Source organism: Bufo gargarizans, chromosome 6 (genome assembly GCF_014858855.1).
Source record: "Bufo gargarizans isolate SCDJY-AF-19 chromosome 6, ASM1485885v1, whole genome shotgun sequence".
In the NCBI taxonomy this organism is placed as follows: Eukaryota; Metazoa; Chordata; class Amphibia; order Anura; family Bufonidae; genus Bufo; species Bufo gargarizans.
Genome location: NC_058085.1, coordinates 330,026,250 through 330,049,805, shown reverse-complemented (window position 1 = coordinate 330,049,805; position 23,556 = coordinate 330,026,250). Strand labels below are relative to the sequence as shown.

General features: G+C 44.8%; 1 protein-coding gene across 1 annotated transcript in view; it reads right to left on the bottom strand.

Annotated features, from left to right (window-relative positions):
* Nucleotides 1-23,556, bottom strand: part of LOC122939886 (alpha-2-macroglobulin-like) — a 277,231-nt gene that overhangs the window by 241,486 nt on the left and 12,189 nt on the right. Inside the window, exons 2-7 of the mRNA XM_044296073.1 lie at nucleotides 22,055-22,238; nucleotides 21,387-21,549; nucleotides 18,458-18,510; nucleotides 17,315-17,335; nucleotides 10,063-10,216; nucleotides 9,520-9,604 (exon numbers count right to left, since the gene is read on the bottom strand). Of these exons, the coding sequence (XP_044152008.1) occupies nucleotides 9,520-9,604; nucleotides 10,063-10,216; nucleotides 17,315-17,335; nucleotides 18,458-18,510; nucleotides 21,387-21,549; nucleotides 22,055-22,174 (596 nt within the window). The 5' untranslated portion in view covers nucleotides 22,175-22,238. The remainder of the gene's footprint in view (nucleotides 1-9,519; nucleotides 9,605-10,062; nucleotides 10,217-17,314; nucleotides 17,336-18,457; nucleotides 18,511-21,386; nucleotides 21,550-22,054; nucleotides 22,239-23,556) is intronic.

Below are 23,556 nucleotides of genomic sequence, written 5' to 3'. Positions count from 1 at the left end.
AGTCTAATTCTGTCACTAAATCCATACCGGTCACCCAGCGCCTAAATACTAGGCCTCAAATTTATATCCAGCTAAATCTGTCCCTAGTGCTGTAGCTGGGCGAGTTATTTAGTGTCCGTTCAAGCACATTTCTTGTTCTGGGTTGAAATACAATTCCCAATTTAGCAATTTCATAATTTAGTGGTTTCTGCTATATCAGAGCTATTTGAAATCTATCCCTAAAAGGGTATATAATATTCAAGGTGCACATTGGGTCATTCAGAATAACTTCACACACACCCGCTACTGTGTATTTCCAAGTCTAATTCTGGCACTAAACCCATACCTGTCACCCAGCGCCTAAATACTAGGCCTCAAATTTATATCCAGCTAAATCTGTCCCTAGTGCTGTAGCTGGGCGAGTTATTTAGTGTCCGTTCAAGCACATTTCTTGTTCTGGGTTGAAATACAATTCCCAATTTAGCAATTTCATAATTTAGTGGTTTCTGCTATATCAGAGCTATTTGAAATCTATCCCTAAAAGGGTATATAATATTCAAGGTGCACATTGGGTCATTCAGAATAACTTCACACACACCCGCTACTGTGTATTTCCAAGTCTAATTCTGGCACTAAACCCATACCTGTCACCCAGCGCCTAAATACTAGGCCTCAAATTTATATCCCGCTAAATCTGTCCTTAGTGCTGTAGCTGGGCGAGTTATTTAGTGTCCGTTCAAGCACATTTCTTGTTCTGGGTTGAAATACAATTCCCAATTTAGCAATTTCATAATTTAGTGGTTTCTGCTATATCAGAGCTATTTGAAATCTATCCCTAAAAGGGTATATAATATTCAAGGTGCACATTGGGTCATTCAGAATAACTTCACACACACCCGCTACTGTGTATTTCCAAGTCTAATTCTGGCACTAAACCCATACCTGTCACCCAGCGCCTAAATACTAGGCCTCAAATTTATATCCCGCTAAATCTCTCGTTACCGCTGTCCTGTTGTGGCTGGGAAAGTTATTTAGTGTCCGTCAAAGCACATTTCTTGTTCTGGGTTGAAATACAATTCCCAATTTAGCAATTTCATAATTTAGTGGTTTCTGCTATATCAGAGCTATTTGAAATCTATCCCTAAAAGGGTATATAATATTCAAGGTGCACATAGGGTCATTCAGAATAACTTCACACACACGCTTCTGTGCATTTCCAAGTCTAATTCTGTCACTAAATCCATACCGGTCACCCAGCGCCTAAATACTAGGCCTCAAATTTATATCCCGCTAAATCTCTCGTTACCGCTGTCCTGTTGTAGCTGGGAAAGTTATTTAGTGTCCGTCAAAGCACATTTTTTGTTCTGGGTTGAAGTACAATTCCCAATTTAGCAATTTCATAATTTAGTGGTTTCTGCTATATCAGAGCTATTTGAAATCTATCCCTAAAAGGGTATATAATATTCAAGGTGCACATAGGGTCATTCAGAATAACTTCACACACACCCGCTACTGTGTATTTCCAAGTCTAATTCTGTCACTAAACCCATACCTGTCACCCAGCGCCTAAATACTAGGCCTCAAATTTATATCCCGCTAAATCTCTCGTTACTGCTGTCCTGTTGTAGCTGGGAAAGTTATTTAGTGTCCGTCAAAGCACATTTTTTGTTCTGGGTTGAAGTACAATTCCCAATTTAGCAATTTCATAATTTAGTGGTTTCTGCTATATCAGAGCTATTTGAAATCTATCCCTAAAAGGGTATATAATATTCAAGGTGCACATTGGGTCATTCAGAATAACTTCACACACACCCGCTACTGTGTATTTCCAAGTCTAATTCTGTCACTAAACCCATACCTGTCACCCAGCGCCTAAATACTAGGCCTCAAATTTATATCCCGCTAAATCTCTCGTTACCGCTGTCCTGTTGTAGCTGGGAAAGTTATTTAGTGTCCGTCAAAGCACATTTTTTGTTCTGGGTTGAAGTACAATTCCCAATTTAGCAATTTCATAATTTAGTGGTTCCTGCTATATCAGAGCTATTTGAAATCTATCCCAAAAAGGGTATATAATATTCAAGGTGCACATAGAGTCATTCAGAATAACTTCACACACACGCTTCTGTGCATTTCCAAGTCTAATTCTGTCACTAAATCCATACCGGTCACCCAGCGCCTAAATACTAGGCCTCAAATTTATATCCCGCTAAATCTCTCGTTACCGCTGTCCTGTTGTAGCTGGGAAAGTTATTTAGTGTCCGTCAAAGCACATTTTTTGTTCTGGGTTGAAGTACAATTCCCAATTTAGCAATTTCATAATTTAGTGGTTTCTGCTATATCAGAGCTATTTGAAATCTATCCCTAAAAGGGTATATAATATTCAAGGTGCACATAGGGTCATTCAGAATAACTTCACACACACCCGCTACTGTGTATTTCCAAGTCTAATTCTGTCACTAAACCCATACCTGTCACCCAGCGCCTAAATACTAGGCCTCAAATTTATATCCCGCTAAATCTCTCGTTACCGCTGTACTGTTGTTGCTGGGCAAGATATTTAGTGTCCGTCAAAGCACATTTTTTGTTCTGGGTTGAAATACAATTCCCAATTTAGCAATTTCATAATTTAGTGGTTTCTGCTATATCAGAGCTATTTGAAATCTATCCCTAAAAGGGTATATAATATTCAAGGTGCACATAGGGTCATTCAGAATAACTTCACACACACGCTTCTGTGCATTTCCAAGTCTAATTCTGTCACTAAATCCATACCGGTCACCCAGCGCCTAAATACTAGGCCTCAAATTTATATCCCGCTGAATTTGAATACAATACATTGGGCCAAATAATATATTTGTTGTTGTGGTGAACCATAACAATGAGAAAAACATCTAGTAAGGGACGCGGACGTGGACATGGTCGTGGTGGTGTTAGTGGACCCTCTGGTGCTGGGAGAGGACGTGGCCGTTCTGCCACATCCACACGTCCTAGTGTACCAACTACCTCAGGTCCCAGTAGCCGCCAGAATTTACAGCGATATATGGTGGGGCCCAATGCCGTTCTAAGGATGGTAAGGCCTGAGCAGGTACAGGCATTAGTCAATTGGGTGGCCGACAGTGGATCCAGCACGTTCACATTATCTCCCACCCAGTCTTCTGCAGAAAGCGCACAGATGGCGCCTAAAAACCAACCCCATCAGTCTGTCACATCACCCCCATGCATACCAGGGAAACTGTCTCAGCCTCAAGTTATGCAGCAGTCTCTTATGCTGTTTGAAGACTCCGCTGGCAGGGTTTCCCAAGGGCATCCACCTAGCCCTTCCCCAGCGGTGAAAGACATAGAATGCACTGACGCACAACCACTTATGTTTCCTGATGATGAGGACATGGGAATACCACCTCAGCATGTCTCTGATGATGACGAAACACAGGTGCCAACTGCTGCGTCTTTCTGCAGTGTGCAGACTGAACAGGAGGTCAGGGATCAAGACTGGGTGGAAGACGATGCAGGGGACGATGAGGTCCTAGACCCCACATGGAATGAAGGTCGTGCCACTGACTTTCACAGTTCGGAGGAAGAGGCAGTGGTGAGACCGAGCCAACAGCGTAGCAAAAGAGGGAGCAGTGGGCAAAAGCAGAACACCCGCCGCCAAGAGACTCCGCCTGCTACTGACCGCCGCCATCTGGGACCGAGCACCCCAAAGGCAGCTTCAAGGAGTTCCCTGGCATGGCACTTCTTCAAACAATGTGCTGACGACAAGACCCGAGTGGTTTGCACGCTGTGCCATCAGAGCCTGAAGCGAGGCATTAACGTTCTGAACCTGAGCACAACCTGCATGACCAGGCACCTGCATGCAAAGCATGAACTGCAGTGGAGTAAACACCTTAAAACCAAGGAAGTCACTCAGGCTCCCCCTGCTACCTCTTCTGCTGCTGCCGCCTCGGCCTATTCTGCTGCTGCCGCCTCAGCCTCTTCCTCCGCCTCTGGAGGAACGTTGGCACCTGCCGCCCAGCAAACAGGGGATGTACCACCACCACCACCACCACCACCTCCGTCACCAAGCGTCTCAACCATGTCACACGGCAGCGTTCAGCTCTCCATCTCACAAACATTTGATAGAAAGCGTAAATTCCCACCTAGCCACCCTCGATCCCTGGCCCTGAATGCCAGCATTTCTAAACTACTGGCCTATGAAATGCTGTCATTTAGGCTGGTGGACACAGACAGCTTCAAACAGCTCATGTCGCTTGCTGTCCCACAGTATGTTGTTCCCAGCCGGCACTACTTCTCCAAGAGAGCCGTGCCTTCCCTGCACAACCAAGTATCCGATAAAATCAAGTGTGCACTGCGCAACGCCATCTGTAGCAAGGTCCACCTAACCACAGATACGTGGACCAGTAAGCACGGCCAGGGACGCTATATCTCCCTAACTGCACACTGGGTAAATGTAGTGGCAGCTGGGCCCCAGGCGGAGAGCTGTTTGGCGCACGTCCTTCCGCCGCCAAGGATCGCAGGGCAACATTCTTTGCCTCCTGTTGCCACCTCCTCCTTCTCGGCTTCCTCCTCCTCTTCTTCCACCTGCTCATCCAGTCAGCCACACACCTTCACCACCAACTTCAGCACAGCCCGGGGTAAACGTCAGCAGGCCATTCTGAAACTCATATGTTTGGGGGACAGGCCCCACACCGCACAGGAGTTGTGGCGGGGTATAGAACAACAGACCGACGAGTGGTTGCTGCCGGTGAGCCTCAAGCCCGGCCTGGTGGTGTGTGATAATGGGCGAAATCTCGTTGCAGCTCTGGGACTAGCCAATTTGACGCACATCCCTTGCTTGGCGCATGTGCTGAATTTGGTGGTGCAGAAGTTCATTCACAACTACCCCGACATGTCAGAGCTGCTGCATAAAGTGCGGGCCGTCTGTTCGCGCTTCCGGCGTTCACATCCTGCTGCTGCTCGCCTGTCTGCGCTACAGCGTAACTTCGGCCTTCCCGCTCACCGCCTCATATGCGACGTGCCCACCAGGTGGAACTCCACCTTGCACATGCTGGACAGACTGTGCGAGCAGCAGCAGGCCATAGTGGAGTTTCAGCTGCAGCACGCACGGGTCAGTCGCACTACAGAACAGCACCACTTCACCACCAATGACTGGGCCTCCATGCGAGACCTGTGTGCCCTGTTGCGCTGTTTCGAGTACTCCACCAACATGGCCAGTGGCGATGACACCGTTATCAGCGTTACAATACCACTTCTATGTCTCCTTGAGAAAACACTTAGGGCGATGATGGAAGAGGAGGTGGCCCAGGAGGAGGAGGAGGAGGAGGAGGAAGAGGGGTCATTTTTAGCACTTTCAGGCCAGTCTCTTCGAAGTGACTCAGAGGGAGGTTTTTGGCAACAGCAGAGGCCAGGTACAAATGTGGCCAGCCAGGGCCCACTACTGGAGGACGAGGAGGACGAGGATGAGGAGGAGGTGGAGGAGGATGAGGATGAAGCATGGTCACAGCGGGGTGGCACCCAACGCAGCTCGGGTCCATCACTGGTGCGTGGCTGGGGGGAAAGGCAGGACGATGACGATACGCCTCCCACAGAGGACAGCTTGTCCTTACCCCTGGGCAGCCTGGCACACATGAGCGACTACATGCTGCAGTGCCTGCGCAACGACAGCAGAGTTGCCCACATTTTAACCTGTGCGGACTACTGGGTTGCCACCCTGCTGGATCCACGCTACAAAGACAATGTGCCCACCTTACTTCCTGCACTGGAGCGTGATAGGAAGATGCGCGAGTACAAGCGCACGTTGGTAGACGCGCTACTGAGAGCATTCCCAAATGTCACAGGGGAACAAGTGGAAGCCCAAGGCCAAGGCAGAGGAGGAGCAAGAGGTCGCCAAGGCAGCTGTGTCACGGCCAGCTCCTCTGAGGGCAGGGTTAGCATGGCAGAGATGTGGAAAACTTTTGTCAACACGCCACAGCTAACTGCACCACCACCTGATACGCAACGTGTTAGCAGGAGGCAACATTTCACTAACATGGTGGAACAGTACGTGTGCACACCCCTCCACGTACTGACTGATGGTTCGGCCCCATTCAACTTCTGGGTCTCTAAATTGTCCACGTGGCCAGAGCTAGCCTTTTATGCCTTGGAGGTGCTGGCCTGCCCGGCAGCCAGCGTTTTGTCTGAACGTGTATTCAGCACGGCAGGGGGCGTCATTACAGACAAACGCAGCCGCCTGTCTACAGCCAATGTGGACAAGCTGACGTTCATAAAAATGAACCAGGCATGGATCCCACAGGACCTGTCCGTCCCTTGTCCAGATTAGACATTAACTACCTCCCCATAACCATATATTATTGGACTCCAGGGCACTTCCTCATTCAATCCTATTTTTATTTTCATTTTACCATTATATTGCGATGCTACCCAAAGTTGAATGAACCTCTCCTCTGCCTGTGTGCTAGGCCTAAATATATGCCAATGGACTGTTGCAGTGGTGGCTGACATGAAGCCTGATTCTCTGCTATGACATGCAGACTAATTCTCTGCTGACATGAAGCCAGATTGTCTGTTACGGGACCTCTCTCCTCTGCCTGGGTGCTGGGCCTAAATTTATGCCAATGGACTGTTGCAGTGGTGGCTGACGTGAAGCCTGATTCTCTGCTATGACATGCAGACTGATTCTCTGCTGTCATGAAGCCAGATTGTCTGTTACGGGACCTCTCTGCTCTGCCTGTGTGCTAGGCCTAAATATATGCCAATGGACTGTTGCAGTGGTGGGTGACGTGAAGCCTGATTCTCTGCTATGATATGAAGACTGATTCTCTGCTGACATGAAGCCAGATTGTCTGTTACGGGACCTTTCTCCTCTGCCTGGGTTCTGGGCCTAAATTTATGAAAATTGACTCTTACAGTGGTGGGTGACGTGAAGCCTGATTCTCTGCTATGATATGAAGACTGATTCTCTGCTGACATGAAGCCAGATTCTCTGTTACGGGACCTCCCTCCTCTGCCTGGGTGCTGGGCCTGAATATATGCCAATGGACTGTTGCAGTGGTGGGTGACGTGAAGCCTGATTCTCTGCTATGACATGCAGACTAATTCTCTGCTGACATGAAGACAGATTCTCTGTTACGGGACCTCTCTCCTCTGCCTGTGTGTGTGCTGGGCCTAAATATATGCCAATGGACTGTTGCAGTGGTGGGTGACGTGAAGCCTGATTCTCTGCTATGATATGAAGACTGATTCTCTGCTGACATGAAGCCAGATTGTCTGTTACGGGACCTTTCTCCTCTGCCTGGGTTCTGGGCCTAAATTTATGAAAATTGACTCTTACAGTGGTGGGTGACGTGAAGCCTGATTCTCTGCTATGATATGAAGACTGATTCTCTGCTGACATGAAGCCAGATTCTCTGTTACGGGACCTCCCTCCTCTGCCTGGGTGCTGGGCCTGAATATATGCCAATGGACTGTTGCAGTGGTGGGTGACGTGAAGCCTGATTCTCTGCTATGACATGCAGACTAATTCTCTGCTGACATGAAGACAGATTCTCTGTTACGGGACCTCTCTCCTCTGCCTGTGTGTGTGCTGGGCCTAAATATATGCCAATGGACTGTTGCAGTGGTGGCTGACGTGAAGCCTCATTCTCTGCTATGACATGCAGACTAATTCTCTGCTGACATGAAGACAGATTCTCTGTTACGGGACCTCTCTCCTCTGCCTGTGTGTGTGCTGGGCCTAAATATATGCCAATGGACTGTTGCAGTGGTGGCTGACGTGAAGCCTGATTCTCTGCTATGACATGCAGACTAATTCTCTGCTGACATGAAGACAGATTCTCTGTTACGGGACCTCCCTCCTCTGCCTGGGTGCTGGGCCTGAATATATGCCAATGGACTGTTGCAGTGGTGGGTGACGTGAAGCCTGATTCTCTGCTATGACATGCAGACTAATTCTCTGCTGACATGAAGACAGATTCTCTGTTACGGGACCTCCCTCCTCTGCCTGGGTGCTGGGCCTAAATATATGCCAATGGACTGTTGCAGTGGTGGCTGACGTGAAGCCTCATTCTCTGCTATGACATGCAGACTGATTCTCTGCTGACATGAAGCCAGATCGTCTGTTACGGGACCTCTCTGCTCTGCCTGTGTGCTAGGCCTAAATATATGCCAATGGACTGTTGCAGTGGTGGGTGACGTGAAGCCTGATTCTCTGCTATGACATGCAGACTGATTCTCTGCTGACATGAAGCCAGATTCTCTGTTACGGGACCTCTCTCCTCTGCCTGTGTGTGTGCTGGGCCTAAATATATGCCAATGGACTGTTGCAGTGGTGGCTGACGTGAAGCCTCATTCTCTGCTATGACATGCAGACTAATTCTCTGCTGACATGAAGACAGATTCTCTGTTACGGGACCTCCCTCCTCTGCCTGGGTGCTGGGCCTAAATATATGCCAATGGACTGTTGCAGTGGTGGGTGACGTGAAGCCTGATTCTCTGCTATGATATGAAGACTGATTCTCTGCTGACATGAAGCCAGATTGTCTGTTACGGGACCTTTCTCCTCTGCCTGGGTTCTGGGCCTAAATTTATGAAAATTGACTCTTACAGTGGTGGGTGACGTGAAGCCTGATTCTCTGCTATGATATGAAGACTGATTCTCTGCTGACATGAAGCCAGATTCTCTGTTACGGGACCTCCCTCCTCTGCCTGGGTGCTGGGCCTGAATATATGCCAATGGACTGTTGCAGTGGTGGCTGACGTGAAGCCTCATTCTCTGCTATGACATGCAGACTGATTCTCTGCTGACATGAAGCCAGATCGTCTGTTACGGGACCTCTCTGCTCTGCCTGTGTGCTAGGCCTAAATATATGCCAATGGACTGTTGCAGTGGTGGGTGACGTGAAGCCTCATTCTCTGCTATGACATGCAGACTGATTCTCTGCTGTCATGAAGACAGATTCTCTGTTACGGGACCTCCCTCCTCTGCCTGGGTGCTGGGCCTAAATATATGCCAATGGACTGTTGCAGTGGTGGCTGACGTGAAGCCTCATTCTCTGCTATGACATGCAGACTAATTCTCTGCTGACATGAAGACAGATTCTCTGTTACGGGACCTCTCTCCTCTGCCTGGGTGCCGGGGCCTAAATATCTGAGAATGGACTGTTCCAGTGGTGGGTGACGGGAAGCCAGATTCTCTGCTATGGAACCTCTCTCCAATTGATTTTGGTTAATTTTTATTTATTTAATTTTTATTTTAATTCATTTCCCTATCCACATTTGTTTGCAGGGGATTTACCTACATGTTGCTGCCTTTTGCAGCCCTCTAGCTCTTTCCTGGGCTGTTTTACAGCCTTTTTAGTGCCGAAAAGTTCGGGTCCCCATTGACTTCAATGGGGTTCGGGTTCGGGACGAAGTTCGGATCGGGTTCGGATCCCGAACCCGAACATTTCCGGGATGTTCGGCCGAACTTCTCGAACCCGAACATCCAGGTGTTCGCTCAACTCTATTCAGAATGATTTACAGTCGGATAGGTAACATTTACTTTACCTGCCACACAATTGTAATGTGCATTTCTCATCAGTGATGACAACGGCTTTAGGAAAATGAAGGGTGACCTCAAATTTTGGCAGAACTGCAAAGACATATATCAGAAAAGTCTGAGGAATTCAGTAATAATAATTGGAAGAGATTGTCACCTCTCCTGGCATGTCTGTTATAGTAAACATTGGCATTCCCCATGTAGTAACAATTCTGGAACTTCTCTTCATAGACCATTGTGTTGTTCCTCTGTTATTCCCTCTGAGTATTTAGGAATAAATTGGTAACTGGGTGTTACCTTTCTACCTTGTCAAAGGGGTGTGTCTCTACACAGTGTGACACTGGCATCACTGATTGGACAGCATCAGATGTGCAGGGACACACCCCCAACTATTAACACACATTTGTAGCTTATATGACTTATATAACATAGAAACAACTCAATGCAGTGTTATAAAATGATGCTCCATAATTAATAGTATTTACTAGAATAGACATGCTAGGAGAGCCTACAGCCATTTTACGGCACTTTCTTAGAATACACCTTTTTACCATATTCTTCCACACTGAATGTATGGACCTTGTACTTCACGTAGATCGAATATTCTCCTAGCAGAGGCTCCGAAGAGAGAGGGAGGGAGAGCTCAGCAATTCCCTGACTGAGGCTGACATTTAGCCACTGTCCGATTAGGTTCTTCTCTGGATCCTGAAACATAGAAAATGAAATCCATCATAGAGAAGTTTTCAATCTACAGTTATTCACTTCTTGCAAGACTACCACTCTCAACATACAGGCAAGAGTCTACACAGATCTCACAGTGCCCCATAGCAAAACTTTGTATGGACCTCGTGCCCCACCCAATATTCTGGCACTTGTGCATCAATCATTCCCAGGCAATGCAGAATGCATTAAGCAGAAGAAATTTTAATTACATTTTTATTGTATTAAAAAAAGTTGCACCCGGCCTCACTGAACTCTATGACAGTAAAAGGGAACAGGTGATTCATAAATATGGCACTAATTCTAAACACCAAATTTCTGAAAAAAAAATGTACACCAGACAACTAGCATAAGCACAATGATACATCTCCTGCTTCCCATCTTTTAGTAAGATGGCCGCCTGCAGCCATCACTAGGGGGAGCTAAATGCATCGGAATGAATGCAGTTACAATTGACTGAAATAGAAGCTGTAATAAGCTGTTTGCACTGAGCTCTCCCTAGTGGTGGCTGAATGAAAATGTATTTTATTTTACATAAGCAAGAGAAAGGAGTATGGCGCTGGGCACCCCTCCATCTGGGCCCCATAGCAGTCGCATGGCCTGCTTCCATTGAAGGTGCGCCACTGTCTCAAAGATTGAGTGTATGCCGTAGGTTATATTTTTTAATCAGCTGGAGAGACACAAGTTGGAGACCATAATCCTAGAGGTCATCAATTAATTATATTGTGAAAAGTATTTATAAGGGCTCACAGCTTGTTTGATATGGAGACTTAACCACTTCAACCCCCCTAGCTGAAACACCCTTAATGACCAGGCCACTTTTTACACTTCTGCACTACACTACATTTCACTGTTTATTGCTCGGTCATGCAACTTACCACCCAAATGAATTTTACCTCTTTTTCTTCTCACTAATAGAGCTTTAATTTGGTGGTATTTCATTGCTGCTGACATTTTAACTTTTTTTGTTCTTAATCAAAATTTAAGGTTTTTTTTGCAAAAAAATGACATTTTTCAATTTCAGTTGTAAAATTTAGCAAAAAAAAAGACATCCATATATACATTTTCACTAAATTTATTGTTCTACATGTCTTTGATAAAAAAAAAATGTTTGGGCAAAAAAAAAATGGTTTGGGTAAAAGTTATAGCGTTTACAAACTATGGTACAAAAATGTGAATTTCCGCTTTTTGAAGCAGCTCTGACTTTCTGAGCACCTGTCATGTTTCCTGAGGTTCTACAATGCCCAGACAGTACAAACACCCCACAAATGACCCCATTTCGGAAAGTAGACACCCTAAGGTATTCGCTGATGGGCATAGTGAGTTCATAGAACTTTTTATTTTTTGTCAAGAGTTAGCGGAAAATGATGATTATTATTTTTTTTTCTTACAAAGTCTCATATTCCACTAACTTGTGACAAAAAATAAAAACTTCCATGAACTCACTATGCCCATCACAAAATACCTTGGGGTGTCTTCTTTCCAAAATGGGGTCACTTGTGGGGTAGTTATACTGCCCTGGCATTTTAGGGGCCCAGATGCGTGAGAAGAAGTTTGAAATCGAAATCTGTAAAAAATGACCGGTGAAATCCGAAAGGTGCTCTTTGGAATGTGTGCCCCTTTGCCCACCTAGGCTGCAAATAAGTGTCACACATCTGGTATCGCCGTACTCAGGAGAAGTTGGGGAATGTGTTTTGGGGTGTCATTTTACATATACCCATGCTGGGTGAGATAAATATCTTGGTCAAGTGCCAACTTTGTATAAAAAAATGGGAAAAGTTGTCTTTTGCCGAGATATTTCTCTCACCCAGCATGGGTATATGTAAAATGACACCCCAAAACACATTCTCCAACTTCTCCTGAGTACGGCGATACCACATGTGTGACACTTTTTTGCAGCCTAGATGCGCAAAGGTGCCCAAATTCCTTTTAGGAGGGCATTTTTAGATATTTGGATCCCAGACTTCTTCTCACGCTTTAGGGCCCCTAAAAAGCCAGGGCAGTATAAATACCCCACATGTGACCCCACTTTGGAAAGAAGACACCCCAAGTTATTCCATGAGGGGCCTGGCGAGTTCATAGAAATTTTTTTATTTTGGCATAAGTTAGCGGAATTTGATTTTTTTTTTCTCACAAAGTCTCACTTTCCGCTAACTTGGGACAAAAATTTAAATCTTTCATGGACTCAATATGCCCCTCAGCGAATACCTTGGGGTGTCTTCTTTCCAAAATGGGGTCATTTGTGGGGTGTTTGTACTGCCCTGGCATTTGAGGGTCTCCGCAATCATTACATGTATGGCCAGCATTAGGAGTTTCTGCTATTCTCCTTATATTGAGCATACAGGTAATGAGATTTTTTTTTTCCATTCAGCCTCTGGGCTGAATGAAAAAAATGAACGGCACAGATTTCTTCATTCGCATCGATCAATGTGGATGAAAAAAATCTCTGCCCAAAAAAAAAAGGAGGGGAAAGGCGTCTGCCAGGACATAGGAGCTCCGCCCAACATCCAACACCCACTTAGCTCGTATGCCCTGGCAAACCAGATTTCTCCATTCACATCAATCGATGTGGATGAATAAATCATTGCCGGGATTATTATTATTATTTTTTTATATACAAAGTGTTTTCCAAAGCATATGAACACCGCCACCTCCTCAGCTCATATGCCTCGGCAAACGTATCTTTTACTGCAGAGGAGAAATCTCGTCTTGCAGCGCCTGATACACCGACTTGTGTGTAATCTGACAGCAGCGCAATGCTTCTGTCAGAATGCACATCAGTGCTGCAGCTAGTCGATCGGTTGGTCCACCTGGAAGGTAAAAAAAAACAAAACAAAAAAGAAAAAGAAAAAAACAGGCCGCAACGCAATAATTTTATTAACTTTATAATAACTTTTGAACAGAACATATTAACTTTAACCTTTTTGCTTACTGTTGATTTTTTTAATTTATTTTTTTACCTTTATAGGAAAAACCTCTCCTTCCCCATGGGACAATGTGCAAAGCGCAAATCGCCCAAAGATGTGGCGAAGTGCGTTATGCACTTTGTCCCAGGTGAAAGGAGAGGTTTGCAGCAGCTCTGTGTGAATGGGCCCTAATAGCCCTGTGTGCCTGTCCTGGTGAGATGTGTTCCCTATGCTAGGTGTACCTGTGTGTGGTACTTCCGGAAACACTCCCCTAAGCATAGGGCAGGGTGGTCAGGGCAGTCAGGACAGAAATAGCAGGTGTCACGCCTTATTCCACTCCTGCTACAGACACAACATCTTTTTCGGGGTGACGGTTGGGTTGAGGTACCAGCAACGACATTGGGGAAATGTCGCTCGTGTAGACTGCTAACTACACTGGTGGATCGGGCCACGGAACCTCCTGGGTACAGGAGGTTCTCGATGATCTCTTCCTGAAATTTGAGGAAGGATCCAGTTCTCCCAGCCTTACTGTAGAGAACAAAACTATTATACAGAGCCAATTGAATTAAATATACAGACACCTTCTTATACCAGCGTCTGGTTCTGTGGGAAACTAAATACGGAGACAACATCTGGTCATTGAAGTCCACCCCTCCCATGTGAAGGTTATAGTGGGGGACTGAGAGGGGCTTTTCAATGACACGGGTTGCTCGCTCAATTTGGATTGTCGTGTCTGCGTGAATGGAGGAGAGCATGTAAACGTCACGCTTGTCTCTCCATTTCAGCGCGAGCAGTTCTTCGTTACACAAGGCAGCCCTCTCCCCCCTTGCAAGACGGGTGGTAACGAGCCGTTGGGGGAAGCCCGCGTGACTAGTTCACGCGGTGCCACAGCAGCCAATCTGTTCTAGAAACAAATGCCTGAAGAGGGTCACACTTGTGTAGAAATTGTCCACATAAAGATGGTACCCCTTGCCAAATAAGGGTGACACCAAGTCCCAGACTGTCTTCCCACTGCTCCCCAGGTAGTCAGGGCAACCGACTAGCTCCAGGGTCTGATCTTTTCCCTCATAGATCCGAAATTTGTGGGTATAGCCTGTGGCCCTTTCACAGAGCTTATACAATTTGACCCCATACCGGGCGCGCTTGCTTGGGATGTATTGTTTGAAGCCAAGGCGCCCGGTAAAATGTATTAGGGACTCGTCTACGCAGAGGTTTTGCTCTGGGGTATACAAATCTGCAAATTTCAGGTTGAAGTGGTCTATGAGGGGCCGAATTTTGTGGAGTCGGTCAAAAGCTGGGTGGCCTCTGGGACGGGAGGTGGTGTTGTCGCTAAAGTGCAGGAAACGCAGGATGGCCTCAAATCGTGCCCTGGACATGGCAGCAGAGGACATGGGCATGTGATGAATTGGGTTCGTGGACCAATATGACCGCAATTCATGCTTTTTGGTTAGACCCATGTTGAGGAGAAGGCCCAGAAAAGTTTTAATTTCGGAAACTTGGACTAGTTTCCACCGGAAAGGCTGGGCATAATAGCTTCCCGGGTTGGCGGTTATAAATTGTGTGGCATTACGGTTTGTTTCAGCCACGACTATGTCCAAGAGCTCCACAGTCAAGAACAGCTAAAAAAATCCCAGGGCCGAACCGATCTGAGCTGTCTCAACCCGAACTCCAGACTGGGCGGTGAAAGGGGGAACTAATGGTGTGGCTGAAGTTGGGGACTGCCAATCAGGATTTGCCAGCACCTCAGGGATTCTAGGGGGTCTACGGGCCTGTCTGTGCGGTGGCTGCGACGGAGTAACTACTGCAAGTGCCACCGTACCAGCTTCAACTGCCCTTCTGGTGCTCGCCACTTCACCATGTTCTATGGCAGTGCTGGTACTAGGTCCAGGGAGGGCTGCGCTGCTGGTGTATGCCTCACCACGTAATCCGACAGCGCCAGCCCCACTCTGCTGCCCTTGAAGCGAATCCTGCGCAACCTGTGGTCTAGCGACACCGGGCCGGGTACGCCTGGTGCTATCAGGGACCTCAACCTCCTCGTCCGAACTTTAGGTCAGACTGCCACTGCTTTCTACAGGTTCATATTCTGACCCGCTGGATTCTTCAGATGAGGGTTCCCATTCCTCATCCGACTGGGTCAGAAGCCTGTAGGCCTCTTCAGAAGAATACCCCTTGTTTGACATTTGGGCAACTAAATTTAGGGGTATTCCCTGAGACTAACCAAGAAAAAAAGCAAGCCTGTCTTACAAATGGGAGGCTAGCGAAGTACCAGAGGCCGCTGTGGTTGATAAAAAAATATCAAAACTGATTTTTTTATCGCCGCAGCGCGTGTAAAGTGAATGTGCAGTGATCAAAAAAAATAATAATTTTGTCACTGCGGCAGGGCGGGCGTGGGTGAATGCACGTGTGGGCAACCGATCAGGCCTGATCGGGCAAACACTGCGTTTTGGGTGGAGGGCGAGCTAAGGTGACACTAATACTATTATAGATGTGACTGTGATCAGTTTTGATCACTTCCAGATACTATAAAAGTACAAATGCAAATTACATACAAATTAGAAATACGCTAATCAGCGAATCAGTGACTGCGGTGCAGTGGGCTGGGCGCTAACCGATCGCTAAACTACCTAACCAAGGGGCCTAAACTATACTAAAACCTAACGGTCAATACTAGTGAAAAAAAAAAGTGACAGTTTACACTGATCACTTTTTTCCTTTCACTAGTGATTGACAGGGGCGATCAAGGGGTGATCAAAGGGTTAATTGGGGTGCAGGGGAGTGATCTGGGGCTAAAGTGTAGTGTTTGGTGTACTCACTGTGAAGCCTGCTCCTCTGCTGGAACCAACCGACCAAAAGGACCAGCAGAGGAGCAGGGAAGCCATTTAACACATCATATTTACTAATATGATGTGTTAGATGGCTTCTGATTGGATTTTTTAAAAATCATCAGCTTGCCAGCCACGATCATTGGCTGGCCTGGCAAGCTGATGACGTGACCCCCCTCGAACAAATGCCGGCCCGCGATGCGCATGTGCGGGCCGGCTAATCGCGTCATATTGCGTCTCTCGAGATGACGCATCCTCGCGTGACTCTGCCTGCAACTGCCGCCTCCGGACTGCGATCCTGCGTTAGGCGGTCCGGAGGCGGTTAATCAGACACCCATAGAGGTGCATGAGCTCTGTACATTCATATGTTTCCGATTTCATACAGAATCTTGCATAGGTCTTTTTCTATTGGGTGTCAAATGAATCCAACAGAGTACGAAATGTGGCATGTTTCATTGGACTCCATAGTGGAAAATATCTGGTACAGCCTTACTCCACAACCTAAAGTAAATATACAGGCTCAGTGCACAAGTACATTAGGTTAATGTCAGCCAAACACGCAAATTTAAGTGGGACTGGACAACCATTTGATGTGTATGTAGGTGTTTTGACTTTCCCTCAAAGATGTCAGGGAAAATGAGGATCAGATTGTTACCTAACCTATTCATAAGGTTTTTGGCATGTTATTGGCACCATGGTTAGAATTTTGGTATTCTTGTTTTCTTGTCATTTTCTCATTTCTGTTTATGACAATATGGAACTCTTCTTCAAATATTTTTCTGTCCATGTCATAATAGAAAAACTTGGGAGTGCATTGTGCATTTTTGGTGTCATGCCATCTTTGGTGTTTGATGGAATTTGGAGACTTAGTATTAAACTGGTGGTAGAGAATTATTGTGGGTATGGTCCTGAGAATTTTAGTTGGTCTGGCTAATTTTGATGGACCATTATATAGGAAGTGGTGGTGAAAAAACGGCCATTTGTGATTTGTTATAGTGCGCCAAAGCCATTGGTGACAGCTTGGGGTAAATGGAGCGCATGGGCAGAATTGCAGTAGATCTCCAAGGACCATGGTTTATTGTTGGCTTCTGTTTGTTGAACCGGTAAGTAAAATTAGTGGTAGAGTTTTAAAGTTATTCCTTTAATTAATAAAATTGTTGATGCTGCTAATTTTATCTAGTAAAATATCTAGGTGCCTCATCTTGAAAGAGAGTTTTGGTTTGTGTATTTAAAAGAGTTGAGGACAGCAGTTCATGTTTTTTGAGTATTTGCTGCATTAGTATTAATACTGGTCATGCTCTTCATATACAGTCATTCTCATCATAAACATTTGAACTCTTTCTAGAAAAACATACCTGTAACTTTACGGCTGATAACTGCAATTAAAGATTAAACAAAACCTGTTAAGTTATTCGTTATGTAAAAAAACAAAAAAAGAAAATGCATACAGACCAATAAACAGCAAAAACTGTTAAGAGATTCTTAATGTAAAAAGTTAATAAATAAAATGCATACAGACAAAAAAAAAAAAGCAAAATTCCCAGATAAATTGACCTTTCATTTATTTTATGCCTTAGTTCCTGGCAATCTTTGTTGCAAGATCTAACCCTATACTTATCTAGGAATATTAGTATGCAGTTTTGTAAGGTTTTGCTGTTAAAATCAGTTGATAACAATGGGGAGAGATAATGACAATAGTTTATCCAGCCAAGATACTGTGCATGGCTGTGCTAACAGGTTTGTCATGCCTACCAGTAAAGCCCTAGCTGGTCGAGTAAGCCAAACCATTCAGGTTCAGCACCCAATCCTGGAGCTAGGCAGTGGATTTAAGTCTGCTACTCAATGATTGGCAGTTGAGTTACCTGGTATTTTGTTATCCTGGTCCCTGTGCTTTGTGCTATTCATTACAACTGCATCAGAATTCCAGGTAATCTTACTGTGGCTTGTCTTCTAGATTAATCTGTTGTCTGCTGAATTGGCTTGTACTGATTCTCCTGGTATTCTAACTGTGGCCAGTTTCTGGATTAGCTCCTTGTCCACTGTTTTGGTACTATCCATCACTCCTAATTCTGACCCGCTTGTCTACTACTGGATGCTCACCAGTCATTTTGGTAGGCCTGCTTCTAGTAACCTTACACCACTTTTCTGCTACCTTACTCAACAAACTTAACCTGAGCCGTTAGCAGCCAAGTTCATCCGGTCTAGCAGTGGCTGGTGGAAAAGAACCTAGGAGAATCCTTAGCTTCCTACCATCTATAGTGATTAGGAAGGCTGGTAGAAGTTTCTTTGCTGGCTGTGGTTCTAGATTGTGACCATAGTTTTCTGACAGTTAATGGACTGGTTATTGTTCATTTGGCTATTTAACTGCTACTTCTTAAGTTGAGTCCACAAAAGAACACAAACATTTTACATTTGGCCCTAAAAAGCATCTTTTGTCTTTTCACACCCACGGCCATCTGTGCAAATGATATTACAGCTCTAGGTTCATTCCATCTTACCTGGTTCTTTCCTGGTTGGAAATTCTCATCCAGTGAGACAACTCTGAATTTTACTGTTAGAAAAAGAAATGCAAATGTTTAGAATATTCAAAGTAGATTTTTATATGCCTCCATATAATTTTAGGTGTATTCTTTACCCTGAAATTGTATAATTACTGAAGATCTCGCAGCATGATGACATAATTCTGGTATAGAAGCAAGCAAGCACATTATGGATCCCAGGGGCGTATTGGCCATAGACCTTACAGGGAAATACTCAGTTGGGCCGAAGCCCAGGGGTCCAGCCAGTGGAAGTTTCTGGAGATGTATTTTGTGCTGCTGGCAGTATTTTGTGATTTTGGCTCTGTTAGGGTGATATAATGTGCCACAATATGGTATTGCTGGCCCTACCTTATATCAATTTGGACCCAACTACAAAACAGGGCACTTTTAGTATTTTTTCCAGGGCCACTTTAAGTTCCCAGTCCCCCCTGATGGATCCGTAGGCACTCCTTTGACACAATTGAAACAACATCTGGCTGGCCTGTTGCATGAGCGCTTGGCAAATGAAAGCATCTGCGTTGGTCCCATGTTCATATGTGCCCGCATTGCTGAAAAAAATGATGTTTTTTTATGTATGCAAATGAGCCTCTAGGAACAATGGAGGGTTGCCATTACTCCAAGAGGCCCTGCTCTCTCTAACCCTAACTGCTGTTCCCTCTGCATTTTTATTGAAATTCATAGGTACAAATCTGATGACAGATGCCCTTTATAACCCCTTAGTGACCAAGCACATTTTTTTAAAATTGCATTCCAAGAGCTAGAACTTTTTTGTTTTTTCATAAATGTACTTGTATGAGGTCTTATTTTTTTTGCAGGACAAGTTATAGTTTTTAATGCACCATTTTAAGTACATGTAATGATTGATTAAAGCCAGCCGTTTAGCTAAAACCCCCTTTTTTTAAGTCAGTAAAAACACGTATGGGTGGTCACTAAGGTTTTTTTTAAAGGGAATCTGTCACTATGAAAATGAATATACATCAATCTGCTCATCTGCTCCTGCACTGTAACATTTTGCTTTTGAATTGAAAATCTATTCATAATTATAATAATTAAATATCTTTTTTTTCTAGTCAATTTATGGTTGTTGAAAAAATGTGATTAAGATAAATCTGCATCAAAAGTTGTACATACATTACACACTGCTCACCTGGTACCCGCTGGTCTCTACTTTCTGGTCCTATCTCAACACCCAGGAAATGGCAGTGATTAGTTCTGCTGGCATTTTCTGGTTTTTTTGGAGGGGATCACTAAGTAAAGACCAGGGGTACACACCAAGTATCAACACATGAATGGCTGGGAATCTGTCAGTGACACTTTCTTAATATTTTTTATGAGCCCTTTTTAAAAAAAAAAAAAATTGTCATTCTACATTGATATTATCTGAAGAAATGTGCATGGATACTGACCAATTTACTGCCAGTTGAGAGTACAACCACATTCCTGAACTTCTGGCTTAACATGCTCAAACATATTACTAGGATCTTTAATGAATAAAAGTAAATCACTAGTATACGTGGATATTTTGTCTTCTCTTCTCCTCACTCCAAACCCCATGATGTTTAAGTAGTTTTCTATTAAAATAGGCAAAGGCTCCATCACCAAAGCGAAGAGCAGCATAGAGACAGGTCAACCCTGTCTTGTCCCTCAGATTAGTGAGAAGGTATCAGATATTCAGCCCTTCAAGCTAATTATTGTGGTAGGGCCTGAATAAAGAAGACACACTTATCTAATGAAAGTTGCACTCTTTCCAAATCTCAGCACGGACCATAAAAAAACCACTGTATCATCTTAAATGCTCCACTTTTATTTGCTGCTCAGAGCAAATTGTTAATAATGTAAAATAAGTTATTTGTACATTTACACATAAGAAATAAACCCTAGTATCTCTCAAGTCAGCTCTGATTAAGTTTGTTGTTATATTGGCACCCCATGCCATCCTGCTCCTCTGGGCAGGCCCTGACATTGGCCTACGTACACTACTGGCGCTGCTGTCTCTGCCTGCTGGTTCCCGCTGGTCCTCCTCTACCCTCCAGCATCAGGTCCTGCTGCCGGAGTTCTGTGTCCCCTGTTGCAGCCTACGCTGGTCTACCTGTTCTCTCCACTTCTCACGTATGGGGCACAGGCTATCCGGAGTTTAAAGGACCAGTGTGCATCCTAACCTTCACCAGCCAATAGCTGGAAACCTGTGGATACTTAAGGCACCTTTCCCTGTTTCTAGATCCTGCAAAAGATGTTATATGAGCTTATCTTCCCATGTCCTGATTTCTGCCCGTTTACTGGATTCTGACCCTCTGCCACCTGGCCTGACCTATGCCACATCACTGTATTCTGACTGTTCTGCCTGCCCTGACCTTTTGACTTCACACAAACTCTGCTTGCCCCCAATTTGGCTTTCTACTGACTACTAGTCTTGCCTGATCCCTCAGTGCTTTGCACTGGTGTCTCTGGCACCCGTGGGTCAGCAGCTGTCAACCACACCGGGACTACTTAATAAGGTTGCGGTCTGTTGGATCACCTGCAGTGAAATCTACATCCCTGTATAGGGGTTAAAGGATGAATACCAGGGGACTGCAGGATAACAGCCTCAAATTTAGCCCAAAATCAAACCAGTTCGTTGACACAATGCTTCCACCCACATTGCCCATAACAGTTGTCTCTTGCTGGACCTTTAAAGTCTGTTATCATGGCACATCTCTGATGGGATAGTCCGAAGCTGGATGTAACTCAGGACTAGTGAAAAATAGGCTTACAAAGATAGTCACCTTTCACCACAGATTGTATTTGCAAAAAGATGCTCAAAAAACTAAATGCAGAAGGAAAATGAGAACTTTTAAAATTCAACTTTCATTTGATAAAGTGAAAATAGTGTATATTGAACCACAATTACCAGTCTGCCCGGGTTTATAGATGGCTTTGTCTGTCTGGATAAAGGTTGCTGCTCGTTTGCCCTTTAGAAGAAGTTTACTTTTTTTGTAAATTGAATTGCCAGCATGGTTAATTGCAGCATGAATTGTAGCCACTTCTTCATTGCCTTCTGACGGCTCCGGAACCTATAAACAGTCCACAAATTATAGATGCAGATACAGTTGCAGTTAGGATTACTGCATACCTCGTCCTAATACTAATTATAAACTTACTTGCAATAAGATTTGCATGGCCTTAAAAATAATTAATGCCAACTGTATGAGTAAGCACTGTATTCACTTGACCTTTGTAATAGGTTTTTAACTAAAGTTTGGCTCCAAATAAAAAATAAAAAAAGATTTTGCATTTGGTTCCATGCAACAGGGTGAAGCGTAATTCACATTTGCAATCTATTAATGCAATAAATTAAAAAGTGAGGGAAATTTGCAAATGATCTCAACCATTGACCGCTATGCCATATTTTTTTTTTAGCAGATACAGTTAAATCTTAATACATTGCATTGATGGGGGTCCATTGGAGTTCATATTTTTATGGCAAGAATAGTGCTATTATCTGCTCAGAAGTACCAGAAGGCCTAAATGCAAATGAGAATCAAGCCTAAGAAATGAGAATTTACTTGAAAATGTTACCTGGAAAGGAATGCAGTGGAAATAAGTGTTTTCCTGAAGATTGCTTTCAAAGAGTGTTATGTTACTGGTCGCCTTTTGTAAGACCAACTGCACACTGGTTTCTCCCACCATGCCCACCATGTGTAGACAGACAAGTTCAGATTGTTTTGAATAGACTTCTGAGGGAAAGATGACGGCATAGCGCCTGGATAGAAATGGAAAAGAGGACTAATATTAGATATACAATGCAATTATACCTGGTCCATGGGCAGATTTAAAAATCAGTAAAAGTAAAATAGCTGCTAAAATCAATCCAAGAGCCCCTGATTAGGGATGAGCGAACCCGAACTGTATAGTTTGGGTTCGTACCGAATTTTGGGGTGTCCGTGACACGGAATCGGACATTTTCGTAAAAGTCCGGGTTGGGGTTCGGTGTTCGTCGCTTTCTTGGCGCTTTTTGAAAGGCTGCAAAGCAGCCAATCAACAAGCGTCATACTACTTGCCCCAAGAGGCCGTCACAGCCATGTCTACTATTGGCATGGCTGTGATTGGCCAGAACACCATGTGACCCAGCCTCTATTTAAGCTGGAGTCACGTAGCGCCGCACGTCACTCTGCTTTGATCAGCAGAGGGAGAGGTTGCAGCCGCGACGTTAGGGCGAGATTAGGCAGTGATTAACTCCTCCAAAAGACTTCATTCAGAGATCGATCTGCAGCTGTGGATGATTGAACTGCTGCTATTGAATTGCTCAATGTTTTTAGGCTGCCCAGTGCGTTTTTCAGTCCCTTTTTTCTGGGGTGATCGGTGGCCATTTTGTGTCTTGTGGTGCGCCAGCACAAGCTGCCACCAAGTGCATTTAACCCTCAATGGTGTGGTTGTTATTTGGTTATATCCTACATCAGGGTCAAGCTGTCACACCAAGTGCATTTAACCAGCAATAGTGTGGTTATTTTTTGGCCATATACTACATCAGGGGCAAGCTGAGCCTGTCACCAAGTGCATTTAACCCTCAATGGTGTGGTTGTTTTTTGGCTAAATCCTACATCAGGGTCAAGCTGTCACACCAAGTGCATTTAACCATCAATAGTCTGGTTATTTTTTGGCCATATACTACATCAGGGGCAAGCTGTCACCAAGTGCATTTAACCCTCAATGGTGTGGTTGTTTTTTGGCTAAATCCTACATCAGGGTCAAGCTGTCACACCAAGTGCATTTAACCATCAATAGTCTGGTTATTTTTTGGCCATATACTACATCAGGGGCAAGCTGAGCCTGTCACCAAGTGCATTTAACCCTCAATGGTGTGGTTGTTTTTTGGCTAAATCCTACATCAGGGTCAAGCTGTCACACCAAGTTCATTTAACCATCAATAGTCTGGTTATTTTTTGGCCAAATACTACATCAGGGGCAAGCTGAGCCTGTCACCAAGTGCATTTAACCCTCAATAGTGTGGTTGGTCAAGCTGTCACACCAAGTGCATTTAACCATCAATAGTGTGGTTATTTTTTGGCCATATCCCAGTC